We start from the raw sequence: 21,150 nt of genomic DNA, 5'->3' as shown, positions 1-21,150 counted from the left end.
TTTCCCCGCGCTCTCCTTTGCAAAGCAAATTGCACCGAAGGAAACGCCTTGTCTTCTTGAGTTTCAGCCCCACATTTCCCCACCCCGTTAGGTAGGAAGCTGCTGTATGCAGAGTCAGGCTGCTGCTCAATTTAGCTCTGTTTTACCTGCACAGACTGGCAGCAGCCGTCCAGATTAACAGGCTCCCTTGTCCATCGCACCTGGAGCTCCATGCAGAGTGTGCGAGATGCTGAAATAGGTGGGTTTTTCCCTCAGTGTTAATTTATTGCAGTTGTGATACAGGAGCCTTTCCTGCACAGCATGATTATTGCTTTTTATTAAATTTGTATACCATCCTTCATCCAAAGATCACAGGGAAATTCACAATATAAAAATAAAAAATGAGAACACAAAACACTACACAAAACAAAATCAAACCGATCACCCCCCCCCCAAAAAAAACCACATTTAAAAAACCATAGGACATTAATAAGTTGAATGCCTGGGAGAAGATATGTAATGAAAGCGCCAGGCAAGTCTCCCTGGAGAGAGCGTCCCACAAATGGGGAGCCACTGCAGAAAAGGCCTGTTCATATTACTGCCCTCTAGACCTCTTGTGGCGGAGGCACATGAAGGAAAGCCTCTGATGAAGATTGCAGGGTTCAAGTCGGACCCAACTGAAGATGCTGACGATTAAACCTGGGACCTTCTGCATGCCAGGCAGGGGCTCCCCCAATGAGCTGCTTGGGCCCTTGCCCATATCCCACGTAGTGCACTGCATTGGCAAATTAAACTGGCGTTCTAAATTCTCTCTCTCTGTGTGTGTGTTTGTTTCAGGAGATAATTGCTCGTTTGTTACTATGTTATGTATTTGTGTGTTTTTATATTGTAAAACACCCTGTGATCCTCGGGTAAGGGTGATACTGAAACTTAATAAATAATATGCCCCCAAGGCTCCTGGTTTTTTTCAAGGCTCAATTGGCCCACTATACTGAACTTGGCTTAATTCCCATAGTTGCCACCTCCACCTGCCCTCCCACAACTAGAGGCTAGTTTCTTTTGCATTTTTTAAAATAAGATGCTGGGAATAAAGGGATTCCCCCAGCTGTAATGCCACCTAGAATGGCAGTTCCCAGGTTTGCAGGGTTAGGGTGAATGCTTGGACCCCGCTTCTAATTCCTGGATCCAGCACAGATTCTGGAATAGCCCAGGCATCCCCAAACTTCAGCCCTCCAGATGTTTTGGACTACAATTCCCCAACCACTGGTCCTGTTAGCTAGGGATCATGGGAGTTGTAGGTCAAAACATCTGGAGGGCCGCAGTTTGGGGATGCCTGGAATAGCCAGCCCAGCCTGGTAATCGCCTGGGAGACGAGCCATTAAGAAAGACAAAGGGAAGGTAATAAGCCATTAGGAAAGCCAAAGAGAGGAAACTGTGCCCAATGCAAAAAGGAAGAGGCCCTTCCTCAACTCAGAGTTCACTTGGAAGACAGGAGAGTTTGAATTAGAGTTTCAGAGTTGCCTGTGACTGACCTGGGGGGGCCAGGGAAGGTTGCAGTCTGTAAAATGCCATGCCTGGAACCTCTAGAACCTTGGACCACTCAGAGATCAGGGTGGCGTGTTGTGTTATCTTTTAAATCCCATGTGCATTTTTACAATATTTATTTTTTCCTCCAGGATAGCACAGAGCAGCTCATATGGAAAGTTTGCTTATTACTTTTATATCCCACCTTTTCTCCAGGGAGCTCAAGATGGTGTACATCTTTGCTGTTGCTCCCCATTTTACCCTCACAGCAACAACAACCCTGCGAGGTAGGTTAGGCTGAAGGGCAGTGACTGGCCCAAGGTCACCCGGTGAGCTTCATGACCAAGTGGGGATTTGAATATGGGTCTGTCCCAGGTCCTAGTCCAACACTCTCATCAACGTACCACCACTGGCCCTCCCAGGCTCAGTGTGCTTTGTGGGGCTAACAAGGGACAGGCCTGCTTACAATGAAGAATTAAGAACCTGCAGGGTTGGTGTCAAGCTGCCTTTGCCAACCTGGTGCCCACCAGAAGTTTTGGACTGCCAGACCTGGGAGTTGCCGTCCAAAACATTTGGAGGTTGCTAGCTTGGCAGAGGCTGGTGATTTGATTGAGACAGGCATGGTCAAAGTTTTGGATTCTCAGTCCAGATTTTGTTTGGAGTCCGATGTGGAGCGGGCGGCTCTCCCCTTGCTGCCAGCACACTCCTGGCTCCACAGCCGATGCCTGGCGTTTTTAGACTCCATTCTGATAGGTCTCGCCGTCCTTCTGGCCGCTGCTGCTGCTGCAAGAGTCCAGCCTGCCCACCAGGGCTGTGATGAGCGCCTGGAGCGTGGAAGCTCTCCTCCGGCTCACTTCAAGCACCCCGTGATGGTCAACGTTCTCTTTCGCGCTGTAGTCCTTTGTCACCTTGTTGGTGATCAGCGAGATGCCAAAGACCCGCAAGCCACAGTGTCTGGCCACAACGACTTCCGCTGCAGTGCTCATCCCTAAAAGGAAGCGGGGCGCAGTCTCGTAAGCTTGGTGCAGGACTTCACAATAAGTTACACCTTTGCATAACAAGAGTTGTTTAGCTCAGGAGTTGTCAGCCTGGTGCCATTGGCCCCCTCGGCAAAGGCTTCAGACTCGGAACTTTCATATTTTTTAAAAGGAAATATTTATTTCTCTTACAAAGAAAGATAGAAGCTAGGAACATGTCTAAGCGATTCCTGTGAAATGAGCCAGCCTGGATGTTCCTGCCTATCAGTGATTTTAGCCAATGAGTGAAGTCAGAGCTGTGATTGATTGTTAAGTGAGTTGTTTGGACACCAGGCAATAAAAATCCCTGAGATCCTATAGAGCTTCTGGTTTCTTTCCCCATTCAGTGCACTTCTATCTTATTTTCTAGCAGTCCTTGGAATCTCTAGTTTGCCCTGTCTTTGCCCCCTAACAACCCAGATGCATTTTTCCTGTGGTGCATTTCTCTGAGATCAGGTACTCTCTAGAAGTTATTTTTTGCAAATACAGTGGTGCCTCGCTAGACGAATTTAATTTGTTCCACAGGTCTATTCTTATAACGAAATTCGTCTAGCGAATCCCATAGGAATGCATTGTTATATTTTTTGGATTTTTTTTGCCCATAGGAACACATTAATTGAATTTCAATGCATTCCTATGGGAAACCGCGATTCGCTAGACAAATATTTCGTAAAACGCATTCGTCTAGCGAGGCAACCTCCGCTAGAAAAAAACTTCCGTTAAGCGGAAATTTCGTTAAGCGGGGCATTCGTTAAGCGAGGCACCACTGTACAGGCATTCCTGCCTCCCTGTTATGCAGGGGTTACGTTGTTCCAGGCCCCAAGCGAGGGAAGGCCAATCTATTTATCTATTTTGTAGTGACCCGTGTAAATGCAGTTCCATGCAAGTGGGATTCACGTAGGTGGGGGGGTAACCTGTAGAATTAAACAATGAGTGCAAGCACTTGCTAAAGAGTTCCCCCTCCATGGCAACCGCAAAATAATAAAACTTTGCAACCAAATCAGTGCTGTAAACAAGATGCTTAAAGCCCTAGGCAGGCTTTGCCAACCTGGTGCTCTCCAGAGGTTTTGGCCTACAGCTCTGGCTGGGGCTGATGAGGGTTGTAGTCCAAAACATCTGGAGGGTACCATGTTGGCAAAGGCTGGCCATAGAGAAGAAAGCAATCTAGCAGGTGCATACAAGGCCAAGGGTTACCGGACGCGAAGAGACGCAGCTTCCTTCCAGCTCTTACCCACAGCGTCCGCCCCCAGCACATGAAGGAGTCGGGCCTCTGCGATAGATTCAAAATTGGGGCCCCCGACCATGCAGTACACCCCCTCTTTGACGAAAGAGCTGTAGCCAAGGCGCCGGGCTGTGTCCATGGCCAGAGTGCGGATCTGGCTGTCGTACGCATCCGAAAGAGCAGGGAAGCGAGGTCCAAACCTGGAGAAATAATGGGGTGCTCTGAGCAGGGAGGGAAACTGGCATGGTGGCTTGGTGCCAGATGCCAGGGCCAAGCAGACAGGCAGCCACTTGTGCCAGCCAGCCAGGAGGTAGGCAGATGGACCAGATATGTACATTTCCAAGCACCGTTCAAAGTGTTGGTGCTGACCTTTAAAGCCCTAAATGGCCTCGGTCCGGTATACCTGAAGGAGCGTCTCCACCCCCAACGTTCTGCCCGGACACTGAGGTCCAGCTTCGAGGGCCTTTTGGCGGTTCCCTCATTGCGAGAAACCAAGTTACAGGGAACCAGGCAGAGGGCCTTCTCGGTAGTGGCACCCACCCTGTGGAATGCCCTCCCACCAGATGTCAAAGAGAACAATAATTACCAGACCTTTAGAAGGCATCTTAAGGCAGCCCTGTTTAGGGAAGCTTTTAATGTTTGATGGATTTTTGTATTTTAATGTTTTGTTGGAAGCCGCCCAGAGTGGCTGGGGGAACCCGACCAGATGGGCGGGGTATAAATAAATTATTATTATTATTATTATTATTATTATTATTATTATTATTATATTATACATCCTTTTCAGGGAGGGTATGAAATGCTATTATATGTGGTGGCAATGGAAAGTTATCAAGAAGGCCTGGGAAATGACATATAAAGACTTGAAGACAATGTTGAAAGTGATTTGTGTTAATAATAATATTTAAAAAACCACAGAGGCTATGCTACTGGAAGAAACAGGATTAATAATAATAATAATAATAATAATAATAATAATAATAATAATAATTTATTATTTATACCCTGCCTATCTGGCTGGGTTTCCCCAGCCACTCTGGGCCGCTTCCAACAGAAAAATAAGATACAATAATCTATTGAACATTAAAAGCCTCCCTAAACAGGGTAGTTGTTTTTCTCTTTGACATCTGATGGGAGGGTGTTCCACAGGGCGGGTGCCACTATAATGGACTTATAGAGCGAAAGACTTTGTCCCTGTATCTGAACATTTGGGGAATGTGAAGCAGAGCTGGTGAGAGGTGTGGCTTGGGAAGAGGAAATGTGATTTGGGTAGTCCTGAGTGCCAGAAAAAGACTATCCCTAACCCCATGCTAATGCAAAGAGCTCTTCTGCATGGAGGGGGTGGACTCCTGGCCTGGCGCCTGCCTGGCACTCACCTCTCCTCATTGGGCCCCAGCAAGGGGTTTAGCCCGGCCAAGCCCAGCAAGTTGATGTGGTCCCGAATAATCATGAGGTCCCCGACGCTGTACGAATCCGCCAACGCCCCTGCCGCGTTGGTCACCAGCAGCGTCTCGACGCCCAAGAGTTTGAGAACGCGGATCGGGAACGTGACCTGGCAGAGAGAGCAGAGTGGAGGGACATTTACATCAGCTGCGGAGAGGTGTCCCTTCTCTCCATACGAGGGTGAGAAGATCCTGGCGGCTGGATCAGGCCTGCGGCCCATTTAGTCTGGCCTCCTGCTCCCACGGTGACAAGGCAAGCATCCGAATAGGAAGCCGGCAAGCAAAAACCTGAGCACGGCGGCAGCTTCGTTAAATCTGGAAGATTCGGGATGAGACAATATACTTCATCACACAGTGCAGAGTTAAAACAAAAAATAAAAAAAATTCCTTCCAGTAGCACCTTAGAGACCAACTAAGTTTGTTATAGGTCTGAGCTTTCGTGTGCATGCACACTTCTTCAGATACACTGAAACAGAAGTAACCAGACCCTTATATATAGTCAGACGGTGGGGAGGGGCTACACACAGAAGGGTGGTGGGAATGGGTGATTGGCTGATAGGAGTTAATGACTGCAATTGGTCACACTCGTGGTATTCAGAAGCACTTCTAACCGCCAACTGTGGGGACGGAGCATAGCCATTTTGGCTGGCAGCTGTCCATAGCCCTCTCTTCCTCTTCTTAAAGCCATCCAAGTTGACGCCCATCACTTGAGTAACACTTTGGGCAGCGCAGCCCTTTGTCCTACCTTCCAAAGCGGGTAGCCCTCGTACATGTGGAAGCGCCCTTTCATGCAGACGCACGGCTTGCCCTGCAGCTCCCCAAAGAGGAGCAGTCCGTCATGGCCTGACACTGCAGAGAGAGAGAAAGAGAGCAGAACGAGAATGTTAACATGCCCCAAATGTCCATGGAGGCCCCTCCGCCCCATCGTTGTCCTTCCTCGGGCCACCAGGAGCAAAACAGAGATTCACATCTCGACGATGGCTAGAGATCCTTGAGAAGAAAAAGAGAGAGACCACACACACTGCATGCAACTAAACCATTGTTTATTAAACCAGTGGTTCCCAAACTTTGTTGGGCCAGCGTCCCCTTGGTTCCATAAACTCATCCCCAAGGCCCCCTGCCCTTCATTCAGCATTGCTCAGAATAGTGGTTTGCCTGAACCACTCAGGAAGACAATAACGCAACAGAATTCAAAACAACGACAATTAATTGCACATTTATTCAAAGCCCATCGAAAACATAGTGTGAAGGGTTCAGTGGAAGAGCAGAAAATGCCAGGTTGAATTCCCGGCGTCTCCCGGATGGGCTGGGAATGCTAACACCTTGGAGTGCAAGGGCTTGCCCACAATTTTGCTCGACCCAAATTTCAATTGTTTTGTGCACCAATTAATTCCTCCGGGTCTGAGAGAGTTTCGTATTGTTCCGTGCCTTTGCTTTGCAAAAATACAAACTTACCCACTGAATTGAATCTTATTAGATGTGTGGAAAATCCTAAGAAAGATTTGCTTAACCGACCTTCAATCCAGTGGGTTAGATCAGGTTTTGACAAGGCACAGCTGTGGAATGGCAACGAAAGCTCTTGGACCCGGGTGAATTCATCAATGCACAATATGATCCTAGGTTCCTAACATAATGCTGTCTCTCTCCCCTCTCTCCCTAAAAACACACACCCTCCAGTTACCTACACGGCTTTTGCACTACCAGGTAGGAAAATTCACATGCGCTCTGCCATGCATCATCATAAAAGTGCAGGTGTGTCCATTTCGCCACGAGGGGGTAGCCAGATATCGCTATTTTTTAGCTCAGAGGTAGATCCTTGCTATGATGAGTTTCCCATTCACATGCGAGGCTTGAGAAATGCAAAGCGGGATTTTAGCACCCTGGGTGAAAATGCCCTCAAGCCAAGCTGACAGCCAACCCAGCCCCAAAACATGGAGCTGATCTCTTTTGTTGCCGTTTTTCATGCACAATCAGTTCTGGCTGGCCAACGAACCTGAGGGCCCAGGAAGGTGTGAAAAGACCCTGGGATGAATTGTAGAGCAGTGACACGCAGCAAGGATAGTCCTCCATACCTGTGCTGTGTGGGAAGTTGGGGATGTCCATGTACTTGAAAGACTCCGGGTTCTTCAAGCTGTCAGCGAGGGGTCCCAGTCCAGAGCCACAGATGATGGCAATTCTGGGACGCTGCCTGGTACGAGTCAGGAGCCAGTCTGCCGTCTCTCTGCAGAGCTCAAAGCTGCAAAGAGAGATTCAAAAAGAACGCAGCAAGGTTGAATCAGAATCATAGAATTGCAGGGTTAGAAGGGACCCTGAGGGTCATCTAGCCCAACCCCAGAGGTAGGGATGGTCAGCTGTGGAATCCGTTTCCAACAGGTGAGGAAAGGGCCAAAGCCAATTGGTAGAGCATGCAACTCTTAATGTCAGGATTGTGGGCTCAAGCCCCACACTGGGCAGAAGATCCCTGCATTGCAGGGGGTTGGACTAGATGACCCTCGTGGTCCCTTCCAACTCCGCAATCCTATGCTCCCATGATTCTTGCGTGCAGAATTATGACTATTTGTTGCATTTATATCCCAACTTTTTCTTCAAGGTGCTCAAGGTGGCATGCCTGGCCCTCCCCCGCCTCATTGATTCCTCACAGCAACCCTGTGAGGTAGGTCGTGGCCGAGGGGGGATTTGGACCAGGTCTTAATCGGGCACTATAACCAATGCACCACACTGCCTCTCAATGCCCCAGGTTCAGCCCTCAGCATCTTTGGTTAGGGCTGGGAAGGAGAGACCCTTTTCTGAAATTCTGGGCAGCCACTGCTGAGGGCACAGCCAGGAGGATGGGGAGCAATATTATTGCAGTCCAGCAATATCTGCAGTGCACCGGGCTCCCCTTCTTTGGTGTGCAAGCAATAATGAAGAAGAAAAGAGGCATGGCTCTATAAGGCAGGTTCCTCTGTTCCTAACACTACCCTTTAGTCCTACGAACATGTGCTGGGAACTCTTTATCTGAGAGTAGCAGCTCTGTATTCGCCGATTCACACATGCATATTCAACCCTTGGTGGCTGCAGTATCGGAAGGTGAACTGAATGTGTGAACCAGAAATGAAAGAACACCAGCGTACAGCCTTTTTATTTTTGCGGTGGTCACAGCAACACACCGCAAACTTAAAAGACTCTTGTACCACTTTAACCTGCCAACCTAGCAGTTCGAAAGCACGTCAAAATGCAAGTAGATAAATAGGAACCGCTACAGCGGGAAGGTAAACGGTGTTTCCGTGTGCTGCTCTGGTTTGCCAGAAGTGGCTTTGTCATGCTGGCCACATGACCTGGAAGCTATACGCCGGCTCCCTCGGCCAATAACGCAAGAGAAGCGCCGCAACCCTAGAGTCGGTCACGACTGGACCTAATGGTCAGGGGTCCCTTTACCTTTACCTTTACCACTTTAACAGGCATGGTTTCCCCACAAAGAATTCTGGGAATTGTAGTTTGTTAAGAGTGCTGAGAATTTTGACCAAGGGGCATCTCCTGCAGCACCTTTAGCAAACTACAGGTCTCAGGACCCTTAGTAAACTCCGGTTTCTGGGATTCTTTGCAAGGAATCCATGGCTGTTTAAATGTATGGCATGGATGTTTTACAGGAATTTATGTAAAGGGGTTTGTGGGGGGGGGGGGTTGCTCCTCTAGCAGACATCATACACCCCACCACCACCAAAATCAACACAATCACTTCTGCAAATGTACGCACAAAACACTTCATCACAGTTTCCCCCATCTATTCAAAGGGCCTCTGCTGCACATTACCAAATGTCACAATTCACTGTTAAATGTCTCTATGTACTGGCTCACTGGGAAAACTTCAGAAATTCATATAAAATCACCCCAGTGTCGGATTCACGCCATTCTAACGTTGTTCTGTTCAGGAAGGAAAGCTTGGGAGCTTGGGACATGAGCAAGGGCAGCCATCCCACTGCCTGCGTGATAATCTCTGGCATCCTGACACCTGGGTGCCAGACAGGTAGCCATTCCAGAAACAATAACCAACCCAGATGAAGACAAAAGGGTGTGATTAACTTGGCTGGGAAAAAGGGAAATGTAAGTATCTCTTTTGTATCACTTGATGGGTGTATGGTGGAGGTCAAGGGAAGGGTGGGGGCAAGCCCTGATGCTCAGGTTACTGCCCCCAGAGTCGACCCTCCCAATGTGTAAGTTTGATGTAGTTTTAGGGGTGTTACTAGTAACTTTAAGAAAAGAAAAGAAAACCGCTGGTCACAGTGTTACACTGAAGTGTGCATGCACACGAAAGCTCATACCAATGTCAAACTTAGTTGGTCTCTAAGGTGCTACTGGAAGAAAAATATTGTTGTTTTTTAAATTTTGTTTTGAATATGTATTGTTCTTGTTTTTATTTTGTGTTGATTTTGGAAAATTAATAAAATAATGTGGGTTTTTGTAGGGTGCAGAATTTGGCAGCCACCAAGGGACAAGATCCAATTGGAAATTACAAATGTGGACACCTTCACATGTTGCGTTTAAAGTTTAGAAACTACAGAGATTGTCCACTAGGTGGATAATAGGAACTTTATGTCTATCTTCCACCAGCTGTAATTCTGCTTGTGGTATTTAGGTGCCCATGTGCAAAACTGTATGTTGGCCAGAAGTCATTAAAAAAAACACCAAATAAATCATCATTCTTATTTTCAATTTTTCTTTTTTCCTTTTGCAGTTTTCATACAAGACCTTATAAAAGGATATAATAAAGGGTTGTTGCTCGCACAGTGAGAGGGCTTCTGGAGATGCACTTTAAACACCATGTCTCCTGGTGATTTAAATGCTAAAACGGATCCGTCTCTCAGGCATGCAATACATGATTTTCTATTGCAGCACCCACACGATGCCACCCCACCAAGATGCTGTCACATATTATTTCCCCATTTAATCTGGATCTGTATTTCCAGAGAAAATATGGTGAGATACGATAAGTGGGAAAAGTAAGTTTTAGCAGCGAATGTGATCTCATTTTCAAGAGGTCAGTACCCTGTGGACACCTGGGGGTTGCATGCATAAGTAGCTCTAAAAATCCCAATAAGTGTGAAAGAGTCTAGAGAGGAGACGAAATTCCCCATTTGTGCTTACCTGAAGTTTTCCGTTGGTTGCATCCTGGACTGCAGATGAACGCAGACTCTAAAGAGAGGGTGGAGATCTGGGCTGGAGAGCTTTTCCTGAGAACACCTCACCACAACCTTCCCCCACTGCTTCTAAAGCCCAGCAAGCCAGCTTTTTATATGCACAGAGAGGGCTTTGTTTCCCCTTGGGGGGTTACCGGCCATTGGCTGCACAGCTGCAGAGCGAAAGCTGGAAGGGAAGGCGTGGACCTTTTTGCCTTTGGGCTTTCCTTCACAGAAGCCACCCAGGCCCTTATCTCCTCTTTTTGGGATGCAGCCAGGACGTCCCGTGGGCCCAAGGCAGACTGGAGGTCCTATGATAAACCCATGATGGGGGAATTAGCTGCCCTCTCTTGTATCCTGCAGAAGAATCCATTGTGTTGCACCCCTTTCCCACCAATGCTATGTTGGGGGCACCAGCAAGGTAAAAAAAGTTAAAAGACCCCTGGACGGTTAAGTCCAGTCAAAGGCGACTATGGGGTTAGAATCCTGTTAGAAATACAGGATGGGTGACACCTGGCTTAAGAGCAGTACATGTGAAAAGGATCTAGGAGTCTTGGTAGACCACAAACTTAGCATGAGTCAACAGTGTGATGCAGCAGCTAAAAAAGCCAATGCAATTCTGGGCTGCATCAATAGGAGTATAGCATCTATTCTAGACCAAGGGAAGTAATAGTACCACTGTATTCTGCTCTGGTCACACCTCACCTGGAGTACTGTGTCCAGTTCTGGGCACCACAGTTCAAGAAGGAAACTGACAAGCTGGAACGTGTCCAGAAGAGGGCAACCAAAATGGTCAAAGGCCTGGAAACGATGCCTTATGAGGAACGGCTTAGGGAGCTGGGTATGTTTAGCCTGGAGAATAGAAGGTTAAGGGGTGATATGATAGTCATGTTCAAATATATAAAAGGATGTCATATAGAGGAGGGAGAAAGGTTGTTTTCTGCTGCTCCAGTGAAGCGGACACAGAGCAATGGATTCAAACTACAAGAAAGAAGATTCCACCTAAACATTAGAAAGAACTTCCTGACAGTAAGAGCTGTTTGGCAGTGGAATTTGCTACCAAGGAGTGTGGTGGAGTCTCCTTCTTTGGAGGTCTTTAAGCAGAGGCTACGAAGGTACGAACATGAGTTTGACCAAACTACGGGAGGCAGTGCAAGACAGGAGTGCCTGGCGTGCTATGGTCCATGGGGTCACGAAGAGTCGGACACGACTAAACGACTAAACAACAACAACAACAACAAAGCAGAGGCTTGACAGGCATCTGTCAAGAATCCTTTGATGGTGTTTCCTGCTTGGCAGGGGGTTGGACTGGATGGCCCTTGTGGTCTCTTTCAACTCTGTGATTCTATGGTCATCCCTGCCTCCTGTGGGAGGGAGTTCCATAGTTTAACTGTTAGGTGGGTTTAGTGGTAGAACCCAAAGGTTGCTCACTAATGGTTCTTTGTCATCCTGGGGGGAAATGGCAAGCGAGGTGCTACAGGGTTTTGTTCCTGGGCCCGTTGTTGCTCAACATCTTTGCAAACGACTTGGATGAAGGAATTGAGCAGATGATCATCAAATTTGCAGATGACACCAAACTGGGAGGTGTAGCTAATGCCATATTCTTTTTATGGTGATACTGGCATGCTTTTCAAGCAAAACACTGTTGCAACCACCTATACGATACCTGTGCACACGTGCAAATAAATTCACATTGTGGCATAGCGGGCACCTTCTGTGCCAGCTTTTAAATGCCTACAGAAAACTTTTCTGTTGCACCAGGCCTACATAGGAAATTCGGAGTGCATCTCCCCCACGATGGCCCATTGATGTTTGTTTTTAATTTAATTTTGCTTTTAACCTATTTTTAACTTTTCATGCTGTTGCTGTTTGCTTTTATACGGTCGTAAACTGCTGTGTTATATTTTTACGATACTGCTGTAGATAACTATTTTTTACAAATAAATAAAATAAACAGATCTGAATTCTGAGTTTGGGGGCAAGGATATTGCACCGCCGCTTATATCTGGAGGGGAGCAGGTTGGCTAAGGCCGGACTAGAAACTTGGTGCCTCTCATTACGGAAAGGAAAGTTCCTCTCGCCGCAGCATGCCTCTCCTTTCCGCCAAGGCAGTAACAACCATCAGGGGATAGTCATGTGCTGGTTTAAGAAACTCCTTGTGATTCAGCTTTCCTGTGCTGGAGATGGTGGCTATCACATGGGCTCCTAAGCTGGTGGTGGTGAAGTGCCTGTTTTGCTCACAGAAGATCCCCCAGTTCAGTCCCTGGCAAATGATCACCACAAATGATCTCCAGGAGCCGCTCCGAGATGAACCTCTCGCCGTGGAGACTCTGCAGGGCTGCCACCGGTGCAAGTAAAGGCAGGACTGGATGGACCGATGAGGAATTCAGAAAACCAGGCTGCTTTCTGCCATTGCCTGCTCCTGACTTAACTCATAGATGCTCAGAACTGTAGAGTTCAAAGGGACCCCAAGGGTCATCCAGCCCAACCCATGAAATGCAGGAATCACAGCGAAAGATTCATTGGCAGATGACCATCCAATCACTGTTTAAGGACCTCCAATGAAGGAGAGTCCAGCGCCTTCTGAGGCAGACGGAGTCCTGAGAAGGGAAGCTCTATTTGGCATTATTGTGGGGAGGCGTGATGTTTGGAGGCCAGTAGCGGGCACAAAGCTGAGAAGATCCATACTCGAGAAGACCCATTTGAGGGTGCCGAATTTTGGCCTCGTTCAGGGTGCTGTATTACCAAAGATTACCAGAGTCTGCCCTTGCTCCAGTCTTAAGCTCACAGATCCATCTCTGTTTCTCTCTCCGTCTCCAAACTGCTCTGTCGGTGTGTCTGGACTGTGTGTGCACCATTCATTTGAAATTAATTTAAAGCACCCTAAAAAAATATTCAGGGAACTATAGTTTACCTCTCATAGAGCAACCATTCCCAACATCCTTTGTGGAGGGGCATGCTTTAAATGTTTGATGCAAATGCAGTCTCAAGAGATCGTAGAATCATGGAATCTTGGAGTTGGAAGGGACCCCCAGAGTCATCTAGTCCAACCCCCTGCAATGCAGAAATCACACAGCTAAGATCTCACATCAGTGTCCCTCCAAAATGGATACTTTCTTCCAGGTGTATCATGCCTGACCCAAGCTCTGATAGGATTCCCATTGCATAATGTATTCAAGAGATACCATTTCCTTACAATGGCTCCCCTAAAGAGACCTTCTCCGGCTATCTTGGACCATTAGAAAAAATTAAGCCTCCTTTGTCAAATCACAGAGTGATAAGATTTTACCTTCCTGCATCCCACCCACAATCATAAAGGTAGGCAGGAAGGGTGGAGTCTCCATCTATCTCTTAAATAAATCTTGCCAAATTTGTTGTTGGCATCCACCTGCCTCAAGGGTGATATGATAGCCATGTTCAAATATATAAAAGGATGTCATCTAGAGGAGGGAGAAAGGTTGTTTTCTGCTGCTCCAGAGAAGCGGACACGGAGCAATGGATTCAAACTTCAAGAAAGAAGATTCCACCTAAACATTAGGAAGAACTTCCTGACAGTAAGAGTTTGACCAAACTGCGGGAGGCAGTGGAAGACAGGAGTGCCTGGCGTGCAATGGTCCATGGGGTCACGAAGATTCGGACACGACTAAACGACTAAACAACAAACAACAACATACAGCAACAGTGTTTTGTGTTGTGTAGGCTCCCATTTGTTAGGCAAATGGCTTTAGATCCAGAAGAGGGCAATGAAAATGGTCAAAGGCCTGGAAACGATGCCTTATGAGGAACGGCTTAGGGAGCTGGGTATGTTTAGCCTGGAGAAGAGAAGGTTAAGGGGTGATAGGATAGCCATGTTCAAATATATAAAAGGATGTCATATAGAGGAGGGAGAAAGGTTGTTTTCTGCTGCTCCAGAGAAGCGGACACGGAGCAATGGATTCAAACTACATGAAAGAAGATTCCACCTAAACATTAGGAAGAACTTCCTGACAGTAAGAGCTGTTTGGCAGTGGAATTTGCTACCAAGGAGTGTGGTGGAGTCTCCTTCTTTGGAGGTCTTTAAGCAGAGGCTTGACAGGCATATGTCAAGAATGCTTTGATGGTGTTTCCTGCTTGGCAGGGGGTTGGACTGGATGGCCCTTGTGGTCTCTTACAACTCTATGATTCTATGATTCTATCTCTTAAATAAATCTTGCCAAATTTGTTGTTGGCATCCATCTCCCTCAAGAGACAATGGGTGAAGTCAAAGCACTGCATTAGTAGCACCAAATTGACCTCCCTTGGCAGTGCCAGATGTACATATGAGCTAAACTCTCTTGGGCACCCCCCAAAAAAATTAAAGGAAAAAAAACTGGATGTACATTTCCAAAATATAACATAAAAAACAAATAAAATAAAACCTACATACAGCAATGCTCACTGGAAGGACAGATCCTGAAGCTGAGGCTCCAATACTTTGGCCACCTCATGAGAAGAGAAGAATCCTTGGAAAAGACCCTGATGTTGGGAAAGATTGAGGGCACTAGGAGAAGGGGACGACAGAGGACGAGATGGTTGGACAGTGTTCTCGAAGCTACGAACATGAGTTTGACCAAACTGCGGGAGGCAGTGGAAGACGGGGAGTGCCTGGCGTACTCTGGGCCATGGGGTCACGAAGAGTCGGACACGACTAAACAACAAACAGCAACATACAGCAACAGTGTTTTGTGTTGTGTAGGCTCCCATTTGTTAGGAAAATGGCTTTAGATACCTATTAGGTCCATAAATCACCATATAGCATATATTCAACACAAAAACCCGTGACAATTTGTTGTTGACAGCTACTTTCAGCTTCTTCAGCTTCTTCAAGTACTTTCAGCTACTTTACTTCAGCTACTTTCAGCTACTTTCAGAAGCTTAGGGCCTCATCAAACCCTGTCCCTCATCTGTCCCTGTCCCTAAGGCACAAGCCTGCACAGTTTGGATGGAGGTTCTGGGCTGCTCAGACAACAAGACTCCCCCTCTCAACCTTGCTTATGTAGTCCAAAGGAAAGCAGAGCAAGATGTTTGGCCCCAGCTTGGCTGCAAGAATTGCTGGAAGGAGGCATACGAGGTGCCACCCAACTGCCTTAGGGACTGCATTCTAGATTTGTGCAGGGTTTACTCTTTAAACTTTTCTTCTCCCAAAGGTATCCTGCAAAGCAGCAGAGGTTTAGGATCAGTGTTTTCCTTCTCCTAGATGGGCTACCTTCCCAGGTGGACAACTTCCACCTGCCCCTCACTTCCCTCTACAGCACATGCAGAAACCACCTTCTTGACTGCTGGGCCCACTCTTGGCCTTGTCCACTCAATCTGCCAGGACCTGTCTTCGCATGCAGGCGAAGCCCCTAACTCACAGAGGGTTTGAGACCCATCGGCTCCCCTCACCTGGTTCAGCCAGCCAGTTAAAGGTGTTCCCAGCAGGGTGTGACCACTGTCACATGCTGACTCCTTCTAGGAGCCACAGGTGAGAGCTGAGCGCAGGGTGGGGACCAAAGGTGGGCAAGCTGCCATAGAAGGAACAGCCCCCGCTACCTAACACCTCACATACTCCTAAATACTAGATGTTGTCCGGAAATTAAAGTGTTCCTGGGTGGCAGAGTGACATGGTGCAGATTGACAGTGGAGTCTACGGTGGGAGGGAAGGCCCTTTGCTTCATGAATTTCCGCTGTTCCACAGGGTAGAACTGGAGCCAAAGGATTCCAATGATAAGAAAGGTGATTCCGACCCAAAAATCAGGAATAACTTTCTGATACTAAGAGCTGTTTGATAGTGGAACGGTCTCCCGGCGAAGGTGGTAGACACGCTCCTTTCTTGCAGGCTTTTCAACAGAGGTCGGAGGGCCATCTGTCGGGGATTCTTCACCTGTGATCCCTGCATTGCAGCAGGGAATTGGGCTAGATGACCCTCAGGGTCCCTTCCGACCCTGCAGGGATTCTGTGATTCCTTCCCAATGTCCGGAGAGAGGCAGTTCCTCAGCAGGCCCAGCAGAGGGGGCCATGAAACAAGGACAGGGTCCAGGGAGGCCTTGAAGACATGAGACTGGAGCCGAGGATCATCGGCTGCTGCACCTGGCAGGAGCCTAAAAATGCCCCCTTTTTACTTGCCAAGTTCCTTCCTGGAGCAGCTAAGAAGGAGCCAGGGAACAGGTGGCCTTTGTCTCTTGACTTCAGGTCTGGCTTCTTTCTGACAATGAGGTCCTCTCTAGAAATAAACCACCCCTCTCAGATGCTTCCAGAACTCTGTCCCCAGGATATCACCCCTGTCCCCAGGACTCTGCCACCAAAATAATTCACCTCTGCTCTTGCTCAGAGACAATATTCATTTATTTATCGCCTTTATTTTATACTGTCGTGCATCTTCCCGGAGCTCAAGGTGGCTTGCTTGATTCTCCCCCTCCTCATTTCACCTCCACAAACACCACCCTGCAAGGTAGGTTAGGCTGAGAGTGAGTGACTGGTCCCCAAGGACACCCAGTGAGCTTCATGGCCGAGTGGGGATTCGAACCCAGGTCTCCCAGGTCATGGTCCAACACCTTAACCACTACACCAGGGGTCCCCAGACTTACTGGCGTTTGGGCCGGTTCCCACCGCGCCGATCGCGTGGCGGGCCGGAGGACGGGGGAGCGCGCGCCTGTGCGGGCCGGCAGGCGGGGGAGTGCGCATGCGCACAGGCGCTTACTGGCGCGGCGGGGCGCTTCCAAGGTGGGAAAAGCACCGAAAATCTGTTGTGCGCATGCGTATGGGCCTCCCCCGACCCGGAAGTGCACCAGAAATGACCTCTTCCGGGTCGGGGGAGGCCCATACGCATGCGCACAAAGGATTTTCGGCGCTTTTTTCCCGACCCGGAAGAGCGCTGCCGCGTTGCGTGCCGTAAGAGCGGGCGGCGGCGGGCGGCGGGGGTCGTCGCGGGCCGGATTGGCAGCCCAATTTGGCCGAATCCGGCCCCCGGGCCGTAGTCTGGGGACCCCTGCACTACACCATACTGTTACCTCTCCTTAAGTCCTTTCTCTGGCTGAAACCACAGGGCAGTTTATTCTGTTTTCATGACATTCCCCCTGTTATTTTCTGCATTATTGTTGACCTTCCAGGTGATGCAAAAGCTACTGCCTGAAACCAACCGAGCAAGGCTGCATTCACACAACACTTTGTCCAAAATTTGTTGACCATTGTTTTAATCTGCAAAAGATGCACATGGAATATTGGCATCTCACAGAATCATAGAACTGTAGAAGGGGACGAGATCCCCAAGGGCCATCACAGAGAATCACAGGTAAATAATCAACTCTTAGCATCAGAAAGCTCTGTCTTATATTTAGCCAAAATCTCCTTTCTTGTCATCTAGGTTATCCTCCTTTCCAGTAGGACAATTGTGATTATTATTATTATTTTAGTGTCAAACCCCACACCCAGTTTCCTTTTTTTGGGGGTGCACCAACCAGATTCCTTTGGGAGCAGTCCTCTCCTGCAACTGGTAATTCAGAAGTATACTGGTTATCCAACTGTGGTTGGATCTGGGTTCGAGACACTGAATTCTAACCCAACCACTTCATGGTGACCCCTCCATGCACAGGGCTGGATTAACCATTAAACAAAATAACCCTGTATTTAAGGCATCAAGGGAAGAGGGGGCGGCACCACCACATAAATTTCCCATTGCTGGATTTTTAACATTAATTTCCACAAATTCCTTGGCTGAGCGTTCATTTTCTCCCTTGAAGCATATTTAAAATCCCAACAGACAATTATACAACAAGGCAGGAACGCTGCCTTACCTTGTCTAAGGCAAAGGTAAAGGACCCATCAATGGTTAAGTCCAGTCAAAGGCAATTATGAGCTTGTGGTGCTCATCTCACTTTCAGGTCGAGGGAGCCAGTGTTTGTCCACAGACAGCTTTCCAGGTCATGTGGCCAACAGGACTAAACAGTTACTGGTGCACGGAGGACCGAGACAAGTGCCAGAGCGCATGGAAACGCCGTTTACCTTCCTGCCACAGTGGTACCTATTTACAGTATCTACTTGCACTGACGTGCTTTCAAACTGCTAGGTTGGAAGGAGCTGGGACAGAGCAACGGGAGCTCACCCCTTCGCGGGGATTTGAACCGCCGACCTTCCGATCAGCAAGCCCAAGAGGCTCAGTGGTTTAGACCACAGCGCCACCCGCGCCCCTTCTTGTCTAAGCATAGAAGCAGTTACGCAAGATTAGTTTTGAGGACTTTGCTATTAGAAAAAGTAGGAGGAAATTTTTCAAATACAAATAAAGTGGAAGTATAAAAATATAAACATTGTCTTCTGTCTTACTGTATGCTTCATTTAGTTTCGAAAAACACCATTCTATTTGACGGTTTATGATTGTTTATATTTTGAAACAAAATAAAAAATTTCTTCCAGAAGCACCTTAGAGACCAACTAAGTTTGCTGGTCTAATATTTTGAATTAGATATATATGGCCCCCCAAAAAATCTTTTAAGTGTTTAGGGCCTCTCAAGGTCTTAATCTGGACATGTCTGTGCATGATCTCCAACCACCCATCCCAGTCTTGATGTCTGAATCCATCCCATGCCCGACTCTCTGGGAGACCCCCCTCTCCCTCCGAAAACCAGATGCCCCACCCCTCCAGCTAGAGAGAGGGTCTATCCTGGGCCATTTTCCAGGATGAAAATCTGAATGCCACCCTCCTTAGCTGCTGCTTGCTGGCTTGCACTCAGCCCCACACTGGCTGCTGGGGACCTGAGCCAATTTGTTCCCAGGCTCCATCCCAGATTCTCTGATGGGAAATTGCATTAGGACCCAGGGCCCAGAAGGGCAGCTGCGATTGGCTGCCAATGATGTCATCCAGGAGCTACCTAGGCCGGTTCTGCCCTAGCCTCCCCCTCCCTTCCACCCCTCCCCTCTTCCTCCCCCCCACCCCTCCATTAAACTCCATTTCAAGGGAAAGCAGATTGGCTCAGCTCTGCTGCAAGCTTCAGTTCCCAAGGAGTTAACTTAAAGTGACAGGTGCAGGCAGAGAGAAGCAGCTCCCTTCCATGTGGCTCCAAAGGGCTGCCTGAATGTCAAAAGGGATGTTATGGAGGAGCAGGGATATCCGCAGCCAGCATTTATGCTCAGATGGCTGCAATATTCATGCTCGAGAAATGAATGCCGGGCTGGGCCTGCCAGGCTCTCATTGCAAAAGGACCGTTTTTGCAACGTCAGGCAACGGTCCGTCTCGCCAGGCTTAAGCAGGGGTGGCGGGAAAGGCATCCCCTCGATCCGCTGGTTCAGTTTGCAGAAGACCCTTCCTTGCACTGCTGCAGCCCAGAGTTGAACTAAGGAACTCCCTGCCGCAGGAGGTAGTGGGGACCACCAGCCGCTTGCACCTCCACAAAAAATGGTCAGCTTCATCACATTTAAAAAACAGGTGTGGAAATGATGAAATTCTTCAAATATAAAATATTATCAGAAATCTATAAGATATAATAGTTACAATCAGGGCATTTTTTTCAGCTGGAGCTCACAGGAGTTCAGTTCCGGCCCCTCTCAGGTGGGCGCCTTTGTCATTCTAAGAGAAGTTCCTGGTGAGCTCCGGCACCCTCTTTTTCTAGAAAAATAGCATGGGTTATAATAGATTTAAAGAATAGATATAGAAGTAGAGAAGGATCCCCAAGGATGTGCTCTATGGGGAGCTGGTTCCAGCACCAGGCCTGTTGGCAAACCAACTCTGCATTACAAAGATAAAGTAAAAGAACTGTAGAGCTCGCAGGCTCCCCAAGGGTCATCCAAACCAACCCCCCTGCAATGCTCGGATCTTTTGCCCAGCATGGAGCTCGAACCCACAACCCTTAAAATTAAGAGTCGCGTGCTCTACTGACGGACCTATCCCAGGTTGGTGATTCGAGCCCACTCAGGGACAGCTGTGAGCACGACTAGGTGACCCTAGGCACTGGGACCAATTCCCGGGGGCCGGGGGTGCTTTGGCACACACAATAGCATATTTGTGGGGCTGGGCCCCTACAAAGCCAATGGGCAATGTTTTTTTTAAAATGTATTTTTAATTAAAGATTTCTTGGTTTACAAAAGTATGTGCAATGCCTCTTTTTTCAAGTTACATTTTCTACAGGCCAGTTTCATTTGTTGAGACAGTAGTGTTACATTAGGAAGAAAGGGGGGGGGAGAGGTGGAGGGGGCCATGGTGGGTGGGGGTGGGGTTGAGGGGTGATGTTCCTATTTTACTTAACGGGTGTGTGGGGTTTTGTGTCAGCGTCGCTTTTGCAGGTTCTCTTTGCTATTTGCTTGTGTTCCTTTGGTGGTGAGTGAAGTTGGGGTTCGCCTATGGCAGGGGTGCCCAAACTTTTTTCAAAGAGGGCCAGATGTGTGAGGGCCAACCAAAATTGTTGAGCTTTTTGGGGGGGATTGAAGTTGTTGAGCTTTTTTTTAGGGTTTTACCCTAGGAAATTAACTGCCAGATTCAACCAACCAGCGGGCCAGATTAGGCGCCCAAAACGGACTTTGGACATGCCTGGGCTAGGGTGTGGTTGCTTGGCTGTGGTGGACGTAGTTTTCATGTGTGAGTGTGGAAGGTGGGTGTTTTTGAATCAGGTTAGCCATGTTGATTCGCCAATGGGCGAAGTTGAAGTCCTTTGTTGTGGGTACCTGAAATCTCCGGCGTGAGATGGCAGCTATCACCCCCTAGGGATCCCTTCCAACTCTATAATTCCATGATTATAATTCCATGATTCCAACTCTATAATTCCATGAACTCATTACCAAGCTTAAAACCATGGAGCCACCTGGGATGAACAAAGACATTGGATTCT

At 48.0% G+C, this 21,150-nt stretch overlaps 1 protein-coding gene across 1 annotated transcript; it reads right to left on the bottom strand.

The window, feature by feature from the left end:
• Positions 1–1,262: 1,262 nt before the first annotated feature.
• Positions 1,263–10,408, bottom strand: LOC118089541 (purine nucleoside phosphorylase). Its single transcript, XM_035124312.2, has 6 exons — positions 10,308–10,408; positions 7,256–7,419; positions 5,929–6,032; positions 5,118–5,293; positions 3,751–3,941; positions 1,263–2,491 (listed from the first exon to the last, which is right to left on the bottom strand). Exons 1-6 carry the CDS (start codon positions 10,328–10,330, stop codon positions 2,238–2,240), a joined length of 912 nt encoding a protein of 303 aa, XP_034980203.2. The 5' UTR covers positions 10,331–10,408; the 3' UTR covers positions 1,263–2,237.
• Between the last annotated feature and the right edge of the window lie 10,742 nt (positions 10,409–21,150).

This window comes from Zootoca vivipara, chromosome 7 (genome assembly GCF_963506605.1).
Source record: "Zootoca vivipara chromosome 7, rZooViv1.1, whole genome shotgun sequence".
Taxonomy (NCBI): Eukaryota; Metazoa; Chordata; class Lepidosauria; order Squamata; family Lacertidae; genus Zootoca; species Zootoca vivipara.
This window is presented reverse-complemented; position numbering and strand designations above follow the sequence as displayed.

Coding starts and splice junctions, on each gene's coding strand:
- LOC118089541 (XM_035124312.2), bottom strand. CDS start 10,330: ATGCAACCAACGGAAAACTTCAG. Junction 6,033..7,255: donor CAACTTCCCACACAGCACAG/GTATGGAGGACT, acceptor CTCTCTCTGCAG/TGTCAGGCCATGACGGACTG. Junction 2,492..3,750: donor GCTGGGGGCGGACGCTGTGG/GTAAGAGCTGGA, acceptor GCTTCCTTTTAG/GGATGAGCACTGCAGCGGAA.